General features: G+C 55.6%; 1 protein-coding gene across 1 annotated transcript; it reads right to left on the reverse strand.

The window, feature by feature from the left end:
• Positions 1–3,123: 3,123 nt before the first annotated feature.
• KCNS1 (potassium voltage-gated channel modifier subfamily S member 1) lies at positions 3,124–12,824 on the reverse strand (the record flags this gene model as incomplete). The annotated part of the gene is made up of 3 exons (XM_080354789.1): positions 12,801–12,824; positions 7,479–8,471; positions 3,124–3,579 (listed from the first exon to the last, which is right to left on the reverse strand). The coding sequence occupies exons 2-3, from the start codon at positions 8,442–8,444 to the stop codon at positions 3,124–3,126; spliced, it is 1,422 nt and encodes a 473-aa protein (XP_080210915.1). The 5' UTR covers positions 8,445–8,471; positions 12,801–12,824.
• Positions 12,825–18,933: the final 6,109 nt, after the last annotated feature.

Consider the following 18,933-nt stretch of genomic DNA (forward strand, 5'->3'; position numbering starts at 1 on the left):
ACTCTCTGAAACACAGGAGAGCCAGCTTGCAAAGATAACCACCCGCTTCAAGCTGGACGTGCTGGCGGGGGACACCTCCTCTCTGGATGGAAAACTGGTGCCATACTCACCAAGGCTGGCTCAGGATGTGGCTCCTTGTGTGCTCAGCCCCTGCTCAGGGGCTTAAACCCCCCGCAGGTGCAGAGGTGTTTCCTTAGGCAGCGCCTCAGGGCTCTTCTAGACCTCCCAACAGGCTACCGAACTTTCCGAAGGCTACAAGCAGTGCTGGCCAGAGGCAGCCTGTGATGATGTAGCTTAATTAGTGCTAGCTCTCATCTGCTAATGAGCACAGTCCCTATCACGGGCAGTTCGCAGCCTGGGTGCTGGAAGCTGGTCTTGAGTTTTGCCTTTGCAGCGAGGAAGGACGTGAGTAGGGCCGCTAAAGCCCAGGGGACGTTCTCCATGCCAGGAGATGGGATTTAAGCGCAGCTTAAGCAGCTACTGGCCTGCACAAGCTAGCCTGAATTTGTCAGAGTGGTCTTCAAGCCCCCTGGCTTTAATACTTGGAGCTAATGGAAGTAGCAGGGATGAATGGGATGAACACAGCTGTTGGTGTTAGGGACCAGCTCCTCTGGAGTCTCCAGAGCTGCAATGGGCAGTGTCCCCTCTCCACCCCAGGCACTGCTCCCCTGCCCTTGCTAACAGCCGTCAGCAAAACGTCTGGGAAGCCAACAGGGAGCATGCACACATGTCCTCCAGCCTTCTGCTGGCAAAGGTGAGCTTAAAATATTGTTTAACCAAGTTAAACAACAAACACCTGCTATATTTTCATTTAAAATGGAGCCTTTTCTACGTTTAGTCTGAAACGTGACCCATGAGCCTGGAGCTAAAGTTTGTTTCTTAAAACAAGAGTAGTGTCAGGGGAAATAGCTGCTAATGGGGGTGCTCACACCGAGCCCCTGACCCAGCCCGGCTCGGGCAGTGGCTGCAGGAGCACAGCCCCACCGAACAGAAAACCAGCGTCCAAAGCGGGTCACTTAGGTCTTTAATAAAATATACAGTATGCATCCCATGCATAGATAGAAAATTAATTTACATGCTCTTTTAATAATTATTTGCATAATGCTTTTTAATTAATATATGTAATTTAGTCTTCACATTTTAATACATTTTGCTACTGGAATATTTATGGAGAGAAGGGGAAACTCCTTCCGTTATTCAAGTAACAGCGCAGCGGGAGCTGGCGGGGCAGCCGGGCAGCCCAGCAGGCCCAGCTCGCAGCAAGGATGAGCGCAGAGACCGCAAACCGTCGATACTGGAAGACTTGGTGACGCCAGGAGCGTGAGCACTCTCCCATCCCACACCGCTGCTCCCTGGGTTCTGAAAGGCTGGACCTGCGCTGGCGTTGATGTCTCTTTTCTTCCCCGCGATCAGCAGATGGGTCCGGGCAGAGCCAGCACCGGCAGCTGCTGCTGTGCCCAAAGGCAGCCAGGACAACCGGTGGCAAACACCCCGACCCAGGTGTCTGAGGCCATCCTGCAGCTATCAACACATTTTCGAGCCGATTAGGTAACTGCAGGGTGCACAGGCATTGCTGGGTGTTTTCCTCTGTGCACAAAGGAGCTGCACCGTTTCCAAACAGAGAACTGGGGGTCGAGGAAAAACTCCACAGGGAATTAATGCTGTGCTGGGAGCAGCCCCAAATGTGCTCAGCCAGGTGGGGGGTCCGGATGGGAAGGGATCCCAGCTCTTGGTCAGACCCCCCTGCCCGGCTGTGAGGTGCTCAGATGTGGTGGTGACGAGGAGCTGTGCAAGGTCCCCCATGTCCCAGCTGTCCCGGGCCATAGGGGTGCTCCTCACTGCAGAGGGAAGGTGGGTGCAACGGCACCCAGGGAGCTGGGCTCCCTGAGGGGACACAGGTGACGCCAGGGCGCTGTGTCCCCTCCTGCCCCTGCCAGGCCCCATGGCAGGGCGGGACGAGGCAGCAGAGTGAAGCCAGGCTGGGGGCTGTGAGAGGGGACCGGGCACGTGCCGAACCCGGCTGTCTTTGGTCACCTCCACCCCAACACAGGCTGCTGCAGCCCCTGGGCTTCCTGTCAGCTCTTCCACAGTGGAAATCACGAGCATACGGCAATGGCAGAGGCAACTTCTCCGTGCCCAGGAGTGTCCCCCCACATCTGCTCCCTGACAGCTCTTGGCAGGGTCTCTGTCTCCCCTCTGCCCTGGGGTTTGGGTGCCAGCACCCACAGAGAACAGCCACTCCTCTGAAACAAATGTCCCACAGCATGGGAGCCCCATGGAGTGATGAGCTTGCGGGGGAGACCCCACCGGGGGTGGCCCTTGGTTCCCCAAGCTCGATCTCCTCAGGCTGCTCCTGGCTCAGAGCACAGTGTCCCTTTTGGCTGCTCATCCCCGGCGGGTGTCCCTGGACAGCGCTCCCGGCCATGCCACGGCTCCCAGCACAGCCCCAGCCCCCGGGACTCCCAGCGATGGCAGCGCAGGGGAGCAGGTGAACCCCGGTTGTGATGGAAGGAAGGTGAGGTGCAGTCAATGCCTCCTCAGGGGCTGGGGGCAGTGGGGCTCACTTGAGCTGGACACCATCTCTCCTCCCATACAGACTCATTTCCAACCCCCTTCCCGCCATGGCCAGCAGGGCTGCTGAGCCTTTTGAGGCTGTTTCCAGCTGGGGGTAGGACAAGGCTGGGGCGGGAGTTGATGCCGATCTGGCACAGGACCCACAGGGACAGCCAGCCTGCCCAGGGGCTGCCTCACCCTCAACAGCACTAAACCTCTGGCAGAGAAAAATCCCCTTTCACAGGGCAGTGCCTGATCAGGGGTCACCTGTAGTTCTTTTTGACAGGGGTATGACCAGAGCCGCAGCCTCGGGGGAGCAGGGCTGTCACTGAGTGAGGGTTGAGACACGTCTGGGTGGACCCAGCTGCTGTATCCTGTAGCTGGAAGCAGCTGATACCCACTGGGCATCTCCTCCAAGCCCTCCTGTCCTCCGCAGGGCAGGGGGGATGCCAGGCACAGTGCACAATGGGGAGAGCCTGGCTGCTCCGCCGTGTCCCGGTGCAACAGCCGTGCCGTGCTTGCAGTGAGCAAGTGGGTCCCGTGCGTGCCCCGGTGCTGCGGCGCGGGGGTTCAGGGTGTGGGGTGGGAGCTGTGGGTCAGACCGCGGCGGTCGGGGCTGCCCCTGCCCAGAGAGGTCTCACTCAGAGCCTCCGAGTCTCGGTCGCAGCTGGAGATGCTTTCCACGTCCTCAGGGTCCTTCTTCCCGCTGTTCCTCACGGCCGCCTCCAGCGCCTTCTGCTTGCGGTAGAAGTGGGAGAATTTGTTGAAGATGATGGTGATGGGAAGCGCCACGACCAGGATGCCTCCCAGGATGCAGCCCGAGGCGGCCAGCTTGCCCGCCACGGTGACAGGCACCACATCACCATAGCCCACGGTGGTCATGCTGACCGTGCCCCACCACCAGCACGCCGGGATGGTGTCGAAGCCGACGTCTTCCTCCTTCTCAGCGGTGTAAGCCACGCCGGAGAAGACAGAGACCCCCACGGCCAGGTAGAGCAGCAGGATCCCCACCTCGCGGTAGCTGTGCTGGAAAGCAAAGCAGAGCGGTGGTCAGGGGGCTGGGAGGGGGCCACAGAGCCCCCATTTTGTGGCAGGGCCAGGGTAAGCACCCGCCAAAGCCACTGCCCTCCTGTCAACACGGCTGATCTACTCGCTTTTGGATTGTCACAAGCAAATTTCTTGAATGTTTCTGCCCACTGCTCTGCCACCTTGTTCTTTGTCTTTTGGGGAAAGGAAGGCAGAGCTCTGATCCTGGGGTTTTTTTTTCCATCTCCTAATAGCCAGAAAATGCTTAACTGGAAACCACATAATGACTAAACAAAACAACATTTGAGCAAAGCAAATAGCAGAAGACGTGGGAAAAGAGCTTCCACGGTCAGGATGAGACATAAAGGAGGTGGATTCACGGCAGGGAGGGAGAAGACTTTGCTTAGACTGCTGGCAAAAGCTGCTCAGCTAGTGCCAGTAATACCGAGGGCAAATAATGTCCTCCTCCACTGTCGCCTCAGACTGCAAATGCCCTATAGCAGCTCGAAGGAGCTCCTTGGGAAGGACAAACAGCTCAGAGCCACCACATTTCAAGGATGTTTCATCACTTGGCCATGAAAGGCTCACTCCTGGCTGGAGCTCAGCAGCACATCTGTACGTCCCAGCTAGGGAGCAGCAGAGATGAATAACCTTATGCATTTTTAAAGAGTATCAGTTATGGCCCTGGGATGTGTTGGAGGGTCCTACTGCTTAAATTTACAAGCAGGGTCAGGGCTTGTGGCACAAGGGAGGCTCCAGGAATCTCCCAGCTGATTCTCAGGCACCAGCTGCCACCTATTTGCAGCCTTCTATCCTCAAAAGGTGTGGTTTGCTCAGCTCTCTTTGGGTTGCTGCCTTGGCAGGAGGTCTGTCTGTCCTTGGGACAGCCATGGGCTCATTCCCCTGCTGAATGCATGTATTTCCTGCAGTACAGCAGAAGACAAATGAAATGGAAGAGCCCAGTTTGAGCCTGGCTAGAGATACTAGCGTGAGGATGGAGCACGGAGATGGCCTGCAGTAACCACAGCAGGGTGATGCATCTGCAGTCTGGGGATGTGCACTCCAGCTTTTCCAACCTATTTGTGTATTTAGGCCCCTCAAGAGACAGACAGCCACTCCTGCAGATCCCTGCAGATGCCTAAATTACTCAGTGCCTAACGCCATTGGATGCCAGTGGGAGACAGACACCAAACCTGCACCCGGGGAGCTGCAATAACGGTAACGGATGTTGTGCATGGCAGGGAGGAAGGGCAGGGATGTGTGGGAAGCCTCTCCTCAAGCTAAAAAGAGCCTGGATCAGGCCCCAAGTAATCTGAAGACCGTTAAGGGTTTATGATGCGCAAAAGGCAGAAATCCCTCTACTAGCACTTTTGTGGCAGGGGAACAATTACTTGGCTTGCCAGAGCCATCGCTCCCACTTCCTGGCTGTTAACAGCCTTTACTCCTCTGCTGCTGCTTTATGCTCTTGCAATAGGAAGTAAATTATGATTAACAAGACGTTGTAATTTATGTGCCCGGTAAATCACAATGCCAAGTGGTTGCGTCAGATTTGTGTCTTCGCTCATCCCCATTTACAGCTGGCTCCGGAGTCCCCGGGAAGCGGCACTTTCCAGCGCGTCACTCAGTGAATCAGCGGCTCGGCAGAGGCTGGAGCCGGGATGCTGCCGGCTCCCCGGGTCTTGTCTGCTGCTTAATAACATGCAGATGAGCCCGTCAGTCCCTGCTTTGCTGCAATGTGTTGTTCATGATGAAATGGAGCACAGAAAGGGATCAGAGAGCCCTTCCCATGTGTACAACTTGACTTAAATTTTGCAAGCAACGCTACATGGGTCTGTCACTTGCTAATTGCTCCTCCAAGGTGAGTGTGCAGCAGTAAGTATGGTGCAGGTAACACTTCAGTGTCTTCATTTCAAACAATCCTCACTGAGCTCTGCTTTCAGCAGCCTTTGAGGATGCCGGGAATTTTCCCCCTCTGCATATTCTGATGCTCTGTGGGCTTTGCAGAACTAGTGCTGGGCTGGTCCTGCTTCACAGCAGAAGCTGGCAGAAGACCTTTCCTGCTGCTCATCCCCAGCCACACTCGGGGTTGCTTTTCTCCAGGGCTTACCCATGGCGATGGCTCCAACCTGGCAGCTGAGTCCTGCCAATGCCAGGACACCTGCTGGCCTCGCCACAGCTGCAGCAGTGACAAACAGGGTGTCCCCAGCCGCGGCTGTGTCCACTCCATCCTTGCGATGGCCCTTCAGAGGGAGCAGCACCAGGAGCTGCGGCTCTGGCCCCTGCCAGGCACCGCGTGGGAGGAAAGCATCCCTTTGGTTGAATTTCAAACTGTTATTAAGATTGCTTTCTTTGGCCATTTGGCATAGCCTTTGTCTGAAGGAGGAAAAAAATACAAGGATATTTCATGAGCAGCGCTTGAAAAACAATCTTCTGGTTTAAATGTGGGGACCAGAGGTTGTCCCACGAGGAGAGGAGATGTTTGTCCTGGTGATCCCCTCCCTGTGCTCAGCACAAGCCCTGTGCCTGGTTCGACATGAGGAGTGTGTGTCACTCTGCATCTTGGCAGGCTCGAGGATCCGCTTTAGGATTTCTCTTGATGTGGTCGCCAAGGATCAGAGACCATTAAAGGCTGAGTTTAATTTGCTTATGCATCAGGCTGGATTTTCTGCGTAAGCGCGGGAGGTGAGGGGACAGTTTCACCCTCCCCAAATTTGCGCACATGGCCCTCAGCAGCAGGGGGATGGAGGAGGGAGGGACGGTGGGGGAGAGCTGAGCTGCGTGGGGGACCATGGCTGGTCCATGCTGCGCAGCCACGCTGCATTGGTGGAGCTCTGGACCACAGCACCGGGCTGGTGAGGATTTCCTGATGGCTTCATGCTTTGGCTTTCGTCACAGCTGATCTTGGTCTGTCTAAGGAGGCTGGGGATGGGGAGGAGAGACACAGCCTTGGGGCACGCCATGAAGGATGAGGACATCCTCTCACCAAATCTGCAGGGATGCCACCTCTTGTCATGCCTGAACCCTGGTCATTGGCTGGCTCCGCAGTATCCTCATCCCCTGGAGGACCATGAGGTCCTGGGGCCGGCTTCCCCCAGCCCTGCACACCTTGCTTGCCCTGAGATTTTCCAGCACCCTGAAGGGTGGCTGCTGGTAGCCCAGGCTCTGCAGGGGACAGGAACTCTGCCTTGGGCTGGTTGTCCCAGTTCCTGCAGTTAACCTTTTGTTTTTCTACTACTGCTTTGTGCCACCTGTGGTTAACTATGTGCCAGTCCCAAACTCATCACATCATGGAGGATGCAAGTGTCAGCTCAGCTGGACCAGGATCTCTATGTCTGCCTAGATGGGCAGACACCAAGGGTTGGAGTCACCTCTGGCCAGCTGCCAGCATGTCCTTAGGAGGCTCCTGCTTCTCCCCGACTGGGGACAGGAGCAGCTCCAAGCTGCCATACCCAGCAGCTGCTGGCTGGCCTGGTCCCTGCTCAGCAGGTCACTCACAGCCCTGCTTGGCACTGACCACTTCTGGTGGGACATCATCACCATCCACCTGTGCATGGCTGAGTCCATTCCAACACCGTGCAATGGGGCTTGCACACCATGGTGGGGAAGGGGTGGCCAAGTCCCTGGATGCACCAGTTCTGCATGAAGCAAAGTCTGCAAGCAATAGGGTGAACTGCTGTTTGCCTTACAGAGAAGACTTGTGCAGTGCTCCTGACACTTGGTTGCTTTAGCAGGCACACAAACCAACAGCCCAGCTTACCACCCCAAGGACACTCTCCACGCACCACCCAGAGCTCGTAGCTCATTGGGAATGGGAATTTCTGCATCCCCCGGCTGTGCCAGAGGTTTCCTTCTCACCCAGAGACTACAGGAGTAGATATGGAGATACAGAACCAGTTTACCTTCAAGGTGGCCCCCAGCGACCTCAGTCCAGTGGAGTGCCGAGCCAGCTTCAGCACCCGGAATATCCTCATGAGCCGAAACACCTGCACGACCTTGCCCAGGTTGCCCAGCTCAGAGTCACTGCCCATGGTCACGTCCACCAAGAGGGTGAAGTAGAAGGGCAACACCGAGACAATGTCAATCAGGTTCAGCGGGTGCTTGAAGAACTTCCTGGGGTTGGGAGAGAGCAGCAGGCGGGAAGACACTTCGAAGGTGAACCAGGAGATGCAGAAATACTCCAGCTTGTGCAGGACAGGTTCGTCGAGCACGTTGCCATTCTCATCTACCTCTTGGTACTCAGGCATGCTGTGGATGCACATGGTGGCTATGGAAACCAGCACCACGCTGATGGACACGAAGCTGAAGAGTTTGCTGGGGATGGAGTAGCCGGGGTTCTCCATGGTGAGCCAGAGGCGTTTGCGCACGTTGCCGCAGCGCAGCGTGCTGTAGTGCAGCAGGTCGTGGTTGATGTCGGAGATCTCATCAGGGGACGTGTCCACGCTGCTGACCTCGCTCTCCTCATCCCAGTTGTGGTGCCGGCTCTCCAGTTTGCGCTCGTGGTAGCGGTAGCTGCAGCAGGAGTCCAGGAAGAACTCATTGATGCCCCAATACTCGATCTCCTGGCAGAAGGAGAAAACGCACAGCTCCTCCATGACGTGCAGCTTCCCCGTCTGGTAGAAGTGGAGCACGTAGAGGAAGAAGCCGGGGTTTCGGTCAAAGTAGAACTCCCTGGCGCTCACGTCGTAGTCATCGCAGAGCTGGAGGATGGACTCCTCCGAGTCGCAGAAGAGCAGGCGTCCCAGCCGGGTGTCGGGGAACTTGGAGAGGGCGCTGGAGCTGAGCCGCCTTCTCAGACCCCCCACGTTGATGTTGATAACGTCCTCCTCAAAACCTGGGCCCCAGTAATTAAAGGTCTTGTTGACCATGATCAGCAGAGCAGGAGCTGGTTCCACCTGCGGGCGAGACACAGAGGGGCTGGAGGGGACACGGGGCTCCCCCTGATCCGGGTGCTCCTGGGTGAGGTGGGGGGGCAGAAGCACCCTGGGGAGGGAGCGGGGATGTTTGCATTTTGAAAAGTGAGAACCAAGGAGAGAGGAGGGGAAAGAAGCAGCTTTTGGCTTTGCCAGGATGGAAGGAAAAGAAAAAAAGCTCGTGATTTTTCCAGGTGAAACTTTTCCTTATCTTTTTTTTTACCTCTTAAAGTTTCTCCCTTTGCAGATCATGAAAGACCTGAGGAAGGCAGCTTACTGCCCCTCCAGCAGCTCATCCTTGGGGCTTTCCTTGTTCTGACAGGTAATTAGCCACTGAAGAGAGGATTTACACCCCAAAGAGCCTCCCTCATGGACAAAACAGATGCAGTGATTCTGCCCAAGAGCTTTGTAGCCCAGCTACCTACGTTGCTAATTAGACCTGCTTGAAAAGTGCTTAGATGGTGCAATCTGCCCAACAGCAAAGGCAGTTTTGACAAAATCCAAGTGTTTTCGCAAAGGTTTTAGGGAGAATTTCAGTCAAAGAAGTGTCAAAACAATCTGCCTGCTTTGTTTCCTCTTGTGTGCTCTGTCATGTAAAATATTAATATTATTTTTATATATTGAAACATAACAAAACCATTATTCAGAATGACGGACGACTCTGAGTTTAAAATCTCTGTGTTGGTAGGGAAATAAAAAACAAAGTTTTGATTTCTATTGTGTTTCAGGGAGCTGAGCTTTTCCACCCAGCAGAAATTCCATTTTCTAATGAGCAGCAGTTAAAGCGTTTAACAAATAGAAGCATTCCCGCACCTTCAACCCATCTTGAGCAGAAGCTTAGAATAAAAAGGCAAATAGAAAGGTTTGTGATGTTTCTGTGTCACCTGGAAATCAGGCATGTCAATGTACCTTATTCATCAAAACACCTGGGGGTGCATCAAGCCACACAGTCCCCCCACTCCTGGCACAGGGTGTTGGGTGTCCTCAGAAAGGACACTGGATTTGTCCTCTTGATTGAGGAATTATATTTGTCCCCATACATTAGCTACTTAGGAAAAATCCCACTATGAAGTGTGACTTGCTCCTGAGCTCTGTCCACACTTCCAGGGTCATTGCTGGTACTGACACAACTTCTACAGCCGCTGATGCTTTTGCTGCAGCGCTCGCTGAGGAATCTGTGACCTCCAGGCTGGGCTGTCTCCCGCCTCAGAGCCTTCCCTCCCTGGTTTTCACCAGCCAGCTGCTATTAGAAAAATCTCCCACCTTCTCCGTCTTGTGCCACCCACTGAAGTTTTCAAACTTTTGGGTAACCCAGGGACAGGGGCCACAGACAGGCAGCAGGAGCCGAGGGAAAAGGCTGCAGGTGCCACCAGACCCTACACAGGACAGTCCGGTCCCACAGCAGCCACCGAGGGCCAAGGGCAGGTCAGCGACACGAGGCGGGTCCCCTTTGTCCTGGGGAATCCCAGTTCCCCTGCAGACACCTTTGCATCCCAGCCCTGTGTTGCTTGCTGACATCTCTTGGGGTTTATGGGACAAACACCAAAGCTCGGCGTGTTTTCCCTTGTCTGAGAAACGCAGCGTTAAAAGGTTTATCGGACCAGGAGGGACCTTGGGAACGTTTTCGCATCTAAATCTGGAGGTCAGAGCAGAGCTAGAGGGGGGCTGGTACTAGAGTGGTGGTTAGAAATAAGCCCCAGAGGGATGTTTTTAAGCTGAGCAAGGCCGTGGGTGCAGCAAATGCCAGATTTGTGTGAAGTAGCCTGGCAAAGGCACCTGCTAACTCCACTGCATCTCCCAGCCAGGGCTCCTTAAAGACATAGGCTTTGCACCACAGAGCCAGCGCTTCCCATTACACCACGTCTGGAGGAGAAAACTGGCTTGTGATGAGCCTCAGAGCTTAATGGACTCACTGTCTTGCCTTCCAAAGGGGAGGAAAAAAAAAAAGTATCATTTTTTTAATGCTTAAGATAAAAGCAAGAGAGAAAAGGGAGTGTAAACCCTCCTTTTCTGAGATAAATTGGAATTTCTGTGATAGATTAGCTTTTCTAGGGAAGACATCACACACAGCCCATCTGTGGGGTGGGGATGACTAATCCAGGTTCTTTCCAGAAGGATGCTCGTGCGTTCAGGCTACAAACACACACACAGGGGCCATGGGGGTGGGTCTGTGGGATCCAGCTCATCCCACCCCCATCCTCAGCCTCTCTCTGCACCCTCCCTGTGCAGCATCTGCTCTGGGAGGCCAGGCCAAGTGTCACCAACATCAAAGGTGAGGTGGTTTGGGGGCTGGGGGGGCACAGGGCAGCGCAGGTGGCTACTGGGACAGTGGGACAAGCCCAAAGGGATGCTGCAGCTCAGCAGGACCATCCCCAGCATGTGGCTGTGGCTCTGGGTAAGATGTGCCAAACCCTGAGAGTGGGGAGGGAGCTCCCACCACCCTCTCAGCACCACCCCCCAAAAAAAAAGTGGGTGTGGGGACCCCGCAAGCCTTTGTACCCTGGGGAATCCCTCCTGTGCAGGAAGCAGAGTGAGGAGAAGGGTCATGAACTGTCTGAGATGCTCCTTTCTGATGTTTGCTTCTGAATAGAGCCAATTACTTCTGCCCTCATACAGCTTTCATCTAGGAATCTGAAGCAGCAATTAATAGTTTTATAACTGTTTTCCCCACTCGTTTAATGACTAGCTAAGCTCAGCTTTAGAATAAAGGTGAGGTTTGAACTAAGACCTGGCCTGATCTCCCCTGTTGGCTCATCAAAGCATGAGCCTGTCTCACATTTGCTGGGGTATCTGCTGGGAAACAGAAGCTTAACTGGGGAGGGTGGGGTGTCTTTCTGGTTTGAAGTGGAATTGACAGAGAATACAAATGTCTCTGTCTGGAATAAGATGAATTTGCAAAATTTTCCCTTTAGTTAACCCAAAATTTCCATAAATTGTTGGAAAAATAGAACAGATAAAGCCAGTCTCTTTTTGATAGATTTTGAAATACGTTGTAAGCTATTTTAATGAGACAATCATCAGAATTACAGAAGCCCAGTGTGAGCTGGGTGTTGGGCGTTCAAATGAATATGTATCTTGTGGTGAAAAAAAACCTCTGACATATGAATTTATGACAGTAAAAAATATAAAACCAGATCAAGCATATCTGTAAGAAATGTTAGAAGAGTTTCCCTTGACAACGTATTTTTTGCTTAAAGGCTTTCAAATGGAAGTTATGTATGTTTATTCGAACTGGCGGAGGGGACCCAGGGGAGTGGGAAGGAAGCTGCTAATAGACATTCAAGTGAGGATGCAGCAAGTGCAGGGAGTATTGCACACAGGGGCTTTTCCAACCAGGTACAATGGATTTAGATTAACAGTCCAAATAAAAAGCCCTGTACTTACAGCTCAGCGAGTTTTCCCAGCGGGGAGTCGTGTGGCTTGTCTCAAAGGAGCCATTAGAAACACACAGAGAAGGAGGAAACCCTTCATCCTTTGCCTGTAGCCCAGTCCTAAATGCTCTGTCACCCTGGGCTTGTGACCCTGCACGTCCCAGGTGCACAGGGGTGGTGGCTGCAAACAGCTGAGGAAATGCTGTGTGGTTTGCCTGTGGGGATGGGGTAGGGCTGGGGGTCCCCAACAGGGACCTGGCACGGGGAATGTGGCTGGGTGACCTTCTAGCTCCTGCAGAATGGTGTCCCCATCAGTGATGTGCTGGAGCAGGACTGGGGAGACACCTGCTTTCTGGTCACCCAGAAGCGTCCCTGCAGAGCCCTGTCCCCATCGCTGCAAGCATCCCTGCACCCATCGGCCTGATGATGCTCAGGATCAAAGCCTTCCCTTGGCGGTGGGGGGTGTTCGCCAGACGGGCCGGGGGGAGCACAGAGGAGGGATTCCACTGCTGGCTGCTCCCTGCAGGCAGAGCATCAGCTGCTGCTGTGTGCTGAGAGCCCACCGAAATGCCCGGGGCTGGGGATGCAGATGACAGGGGGACTCCCTGCTCTCTTCGGGGTGCAGGAGGGGATGATTACCCATAGCTCGGGTCTCTGCTACGAGCAGGCAGCCCAGCGCCTGCTGCAGATGATGACCTGCCCTGTGCCAGCCTCTGCTCCCGGGTCCCACGCTGTGGCTGCGAAGCTCTCCGGAGGGAACCCCCGTGCCCTGCCCTGCACCCTGGGGAAGAGGAGGAGATGCAGCCCCCGCGGGAGGAAGGCTTCGGGGAGAGGGATTTTCCTACACCCCCCTCCTGAGGGACCGGGAGGAGTATCCCTGTGCCCCGGGTCCCAACAGCACCCCGGGATGTGGCTGCTGGCACGGTGGCTCCCTGCTCATCCCGGGATGTCGGTACCTCGCTTCCCCGCTCACCCCGATGTGCCGCTACCCGCATCCCTGCTCACCCCCGCATGCCGCTGCTCCGGTTGACCTCTCACCCGGGGATGCCGGTGCCCCGGTGCCTGCCGCGCCCCAGGGTGCTGATCCCTGCAATGTCCGGGGATGCCGGTACCCCGGCTTCCCGGGATGCCGGCGCCCCGTTCCCTGCTGTTCTCTGCTTTGCCGATCCCACGGTCCTCGCCGCGCCCCGTGATGCCAGTGCCCCGGGTCCCCGGGATGCCGGTGCCTGCAGCACCCCGAGATGCCGCTGCCCGAGTCCCCGCCTCGCGATGCCGGTGCCCGCAGCGCTCTGGGTGCCGGTGCCCCGGGTCCCCGCCGCACCCCGGGTGCCAGAGCCCGGCCCCGCCGCTCACCTGCCTCGGCGCCGCCCCCGCCGCAGCGTGCGCGCCCGGCGCGGAGCCGCGGAGCCCTGCGGGGCCGGCGGCGGCGGCAGAAGCTCCGCGGGGCCGGAGGGGGGTCCCGCCCGCCGCCCCTCCCGGGTGCCGCCCTCCGGTCTGCCCGCAGCCGCGCGATGGGAGCGGGGAGGCGAGGCCGGTCCCCGGCGGCTGCGATGGGGCCGGAGCAGAGCGGAGCGATGCGTCCGTCCCCCCGCCCGGTACCCTGGGGCGTTCCCCGGGCTTTGTGCAGGGGAGAGGGCTGGGGATGCCGGGGGGAGCCCAGCGGGATCACAACACGGGGGAGCAGATTTTAATAAAACCGGCTGGCGGGTCGGTGCAGCTCCTGTGCAAGGCAGGTGGTTTCCTTGGGGGACAAGCCGGGATGGCAGCGGGACAGGAACCCTAGGACAGGTATAGGTGCCCCTACTCTGCCCACCTTACCTGTTGGAAATGCCTTTAGCAGCTGGGCGAGCCTGCGGGACGGCTGGTGGGTGCTGCAATGGGGTACGGGCTTCGTCCAACCCTTGTTACCCCAGGTCTTTGCAAAGCTGCCCAAGCAGCGAGTGCTGCCCTTGGGGGGCTGAGCCCCCGGACCTGTGTGGGGTGCAGCGTGCTGTCCTGTGCTGTTCAGGGCCCCAGCAGCCATGTTGCCCTGCACCGGGCAGATGATGCAGCTCTGCCCTTGCAGTCTCCCTCCATGTAATACAGCTCCATCTTCCTCCTTGTGACCAGGGCTGCGCAGGGCACCGGGACGGTCCCCCAGGGAAGAGCTGCCCTGGCTTGTTGAGCTTCCCACTGTCTCTTTAAAAGCTTGTCGGTTTGTGGCCAAAGGCGGAGAGTCCCGGGCACGATACACACCGTGTTTCAGGTCAGCAAGCTGTCACTGCCACCCAGGGCCATCCCCATGTGGCCTTGGGACCGCTGCAAGTGCACCAGTTTCCCCAGAAGTCAACTGCCAGAGCAGAGAAACAGGAAAAAAAGGATGGTAGACCTTCCTGAGGTGACGGCAAGGGCTGTATGTCTGCACAGCAATGCCTCATTGCTCAAGCAGCCAGCACAGAGCGGCTGTGCCAGACAGGCAGCTCACACAGGGCGAGACTTCACACCACCCTCTGCACCGGATCCCTCGGCTCGCTGATTCCAGCCCAAGGGGCTGGAGCCTGCAGGTGCTCACCATCCTCCAGGTTTGCATGTGGCTGGCTGAGAGCTCTTTTTGGTGGTGAGCATCCTTCCCCCTGCCCGCACGCCTGCCTCCCGCGGCCGCCTGTGCTGCCAGCCCCATCCCTGTGCCAGGCAGCGCTCGCCGCTGCGGGGCCATCAGTGTGTTTCCATGTGTGTGGTGTGTCAGACTGTGTGTGCCGTGTGCTTGTTTAGATGGGAAGGAGGCAGCGCAGGGAGGGGGAAGGGATGACTTTGAGGGAGGCCTCAGAAAAGAAAAAAAAAGAGGAGGAAAAAAAAAAACCTGAGGGAAATTCCTCTGTTCTGTGATATGAAGTGAAAAGCATTTATTTTTATGGCAATTAGGGATGGCTGAGCATCCCAGGAAGCTGCAAGATAAACATGCCCAGCTTTGTCTGCTCCAGGCACTTGCAAGCCCAGCTCACAGCAGGTGCTGAGCCCCAGTGGGGTGCAGCCCACGGGGTGGGAGGAGGGCTGGCTTCTGCGTGGGATTTTCTCTGCCTGTCGCTGACATACGGTGATCAGGGTGAATTTTCTTTTCACGTCTGAAAATATTTCTCAGCCAGCCATTTTTCCAGGAAGGTGCCGCACATCACACTGCAAAGGCACCCACTCCGTCCAGCACTTCATCTCTGCACCAGAGCCTCGTTTATGCACCGCAGGGGAGACCTGAGCCTTGTCCCCCCCAAAAACCACCTCTCCTAGCACTGGGAGGTTTGCTGAGCATTCCCTAAGCTGTGTGGAGGAGCTGAAGTGGGAGTGGGAAGTGATTCAGGGAGCTGCTGGGGCTCTGCCCCTAATGTCCACAGGCTGGGGGGGTCACTCTGGGAAGGGGCTGGGGACACAGGGAGGGGAGACACCTCCACGGCTCCTGCTGCAGCTCAAAGACCCGTCTGGAAGCAGCTGCAGGAGAGCAAAGTTCACCTCCCAAGCTGCAGATGCCCCATTTATGCTTGTGCTGGCATCACAACATCCTTCAGAGGGGACTTGGCTGCAGCATCAATGGTACCCAAGGTGAATTTTCCCTTTGCTGCACAAACTCAGATGCAAAAGGCCTGACTCTCCCATTAGCACACCAGAGACTGTTGGCCTGACTTCGCACTGCCACTGGCAAGCAGTGGCAGAAAAGGGACATTCCTGTTTTAAGGTTCTTTCCCAGCAAATTGAGGTACAAGGACACTTACTCGGTGCAGCTGCGTTTGCAGCCATGGTGGGAGGGTGCAGCTCCCCAGAGCATGGGCCAGCCCTGCGCCGCCACCTCCACTCCTGAACTAACTGGCAGTGAAGTGGAGACATGAACAGGCAGAAAATCAGGTCAGCTGGAAATGCCTCACCATCTCTTCCTTTCATGTCTCCCCCCATCTTCCTCTCATGGGGAAGGACGGTCTCTTCCCACAGAAGCCCCGAGGGGGGGACTATGTCAATAACCACATGGCAAATCCTCCATGCGGGGACAGGGGGTGACATCTCGTGCAGTGGTCTCTTCTGCAGTCTGGAAGCAAATCGCAGAGGCAGGGTGATTCTGAAGCCAGCAGCCATTTCAGTACTGCAGTGACTCATCCCAAAAGGCGCTCAGCTTGTGGCAGCTCCCTTACTTTCTTCTTTCTGCCTTTTTTTTTTTTTAATAGCTGATGTAGCAATAAATTAAAAAATAGGGGGAAATATATATGAATATCGCATGTCTGCAGAGCTCCTTTAATTAAAAGAAAAATCTTCAAGCACTTTTCAGCCCCTTGAACATCTGTTGTGAAAGGCCGGAGCTGCTGAGTATATCTGCCACGTGGGAGGGTGGGATAGGGCACCTGTGAGAACAGAGGGGTCCATGGAGCCCATGGGGGCTGATTAATGCTGGGGACATGAACACAAAGCATTTAACAAATAGTCCTTTCCAGAGGGAAAGAGCTAAATTAGGGCAAATGCAAAAGCCTGCACTTGTGTTTCCCATTGGTGAAGATGTTTGGCCTTTCCTTAATGCTCCTTTCTGCTGGTGGTTTCCGTGCTTGCTGGTGTGTTTATCACCCCTGGCTTCCCACAAGGGGATTGCCCTGGCTGGGGGGGTTTGGGCTTCTCCTTCCCATGCCATCGGCTGTCCCCGTTCCTGTGCCATCAGCTGTCCCCATGCAGCCTTGTGTCTCCCCAGAGCCAGCCCAGGGGGTGTCAGGGATGGAAAGCCGAGCTGCTGGGGGAGCATCCTCCGAGCAGGAGGAGGGGAGTGGGTCCCATCCCCACAACCCCATCTTCCTCTCAGAGCCACAGGGTGGCTCTAGGCATTGCTGACAGGGGGATCTCAGCCTGCTCCATGCTGGAAATTATTTAACCAACCTCTTTTAGACTCTCAAGCCCTTGGATGCACCCACAGCATGCAGCCCTCTGCAGTAAGGTGACTGTGTTGCCATCTGCCTGTGGTTGGCAGGGGACAGGCTCTTGGTGTATTGCCTGTCTACAGCCCATGGCTCTGATAGCCTGAAACTTGTTTGGCTTGGAGTTTTACTGAGCCCACGGGGTGCCCAGGCAAGGAAAGATTAATGAACATTCACTGAACTTGCTGGAGACCTTCGCTTGAGGTTGGGCTCAGAAGCTGTAACGAGAAACATGAGAAAATTTGGAGAGTCTTAATGCAGCAGGTACTATTTTTTATATAGATGGTGAGCCTCTGGAGAGGGGGGGTTGCAGTGTAAGGTCAGACACTTCAGAGCAACGATTTACTGTTTGGATGGCTTCCACACGCCCTGAGGACATACATTGCCTCCATCTTATAGCAACTTGCAACCTCTCCTGTGCTGCATCCCCTCCGTCCGCTCTGTCTCTGCCCCAGGTAGTTTCCATGCTCTACAGCACCTGGAACACATTCCCAAAATCAAATTCAATAAAGCTAAGGGCTGCTCCCAAGTTCATTGTTAATCTGTTGGGGCATCTCAGGCCAGGGCTTCCCATGGGTCAGGCAGCCCCCTCCAGCCCAGCCCAACAGGGCTGGGAGCCACCGGTGGGCAGGGATGCTGCCAGAAGGGCAGAGATTCTGCCAGAAGGGCAGGTAGTGTGGTGTTAGAGGAGGGGTTCATAGCAAGGACTTGGTCTGTTCTCTGCCACTTGGATTTGATGCCAGAGTCAGCCCAGGCACATTCCATTTACTAGTACAGACAAAGCCACAGCGACTGATCATCATACCCGAGCTCGCGCAGGCAGTGCAGGCTCACCGCTTGCTTTCTCCACCGGCAGAGAGATGGGTGAAGATGGAAGCACAAATTTCATTGTAATTAACTCTTACAATACTGCAGGCCAAACCATTCAAGTAACCAAGAGCACAGCTGAGTCTTTGGCTCTCCACAGGCTCGGGCAGTGCAGATGCTTGCCTTCCACTTTGCTTTTGATCTCTGTGCACAGCCATGGCCATGACCATGGTCACACAGGGAGCACATGGTGGCTCCCAATGGCCATGACCAGGTAGAATAGAGCAGGGACATCTGTCCTCTGCCCCTGTGCTGCCCTGGACATGGTACTGCCTTATAAATGAGTATTTAGTGGTGACACAAGGAGACAAATTGAAAATCAGTCTCTCCATTAAATAAAAGGGTCGGGTTAAAGGGAGATGGGTTTGTGCCTCTTCAGTCCCTGCCCAGCTGTGATGACAGAGTCAGAAATTTCAAGGCAAAAGTATAAATTGGTGATGAATTGTCACTATTCTTGTTATTTCGCAGGAGGAAGTGCCCGGGTGGTTTGAGGCTTTCAGCAAACACCTGGGTCCCATTGCTGGCTTGCCTCCAGCTACCCTTGCGCTGGCAAGGGGGTGAGAGCAGAAGCAATTACAGCTGGAGATTAACGGGGCATGGGCTGTGAGGGAGAGGCTCACCCATCTCTAGAAGGATGCACTCTTTTGGGGTCCCTATGGGAGGTATTGGCAATGTGGGGGTGGTTATAGGGACTCTGGTGGCAGAGGGTCTTTGGGTCTCAGGGCTGTGGAGAATGCTGGAGGACTTTCTGGCTTCCTTCATCCCATCTTTGCCTTTCCCTCCTGCAGACATCATCCCTGCATGGGCAGGACACCTCGGACCAAGGAGGAGGACTTGGGGCTGATGGAGCTGCAGCATTGGCAACCTGCCCCATGAGATGCTGGAACCTTGGGGAGGGGGTGGATCTGGAGGACCAGGCTGGCATGGGACCCGCTCACTCCCCCCAGGTGGGTGCTCTCAGTGGTGGATCAGCCCTGCTGTGGTTCGGGGTTGGTGACTCTCTGATGGCCTCAGGAAGGCTGCAGAGCCGCAGTGTGGGGAGCAGGGGTGTCTGATGGCCCCTTGGCCTCCTGATAGTTATTCCTGTGCTGCTGCATGGAGAACTGCTGCTGTCTTCATGTCAGAGCCCAGATTTTACAACACCAGCTATGGAATTTTCCTGCTGTACAGCTGGCTTAGCTGCTCGTTGCCGTATTTTTGTAGTTTTAGGGTTTTTTACCAGCAATCTTAGAACAAGCCGCAGAGGAGCAGCCAGGGATGCAGAGGCAGACCCGAGGATGAGAGCTCGCT

Source organism: Nesoenas mayeri, assembly GCF_963082525.1.
Source record: "Nesoenas mayeri genome assembly, chromosome: 16".
NCBI classification, from domain to species: Eukaryota; Metazoa; Chordata; class Aves; order Columbiformes; family Columbidae; genus Nesoenas; species Nesoenas mayeri.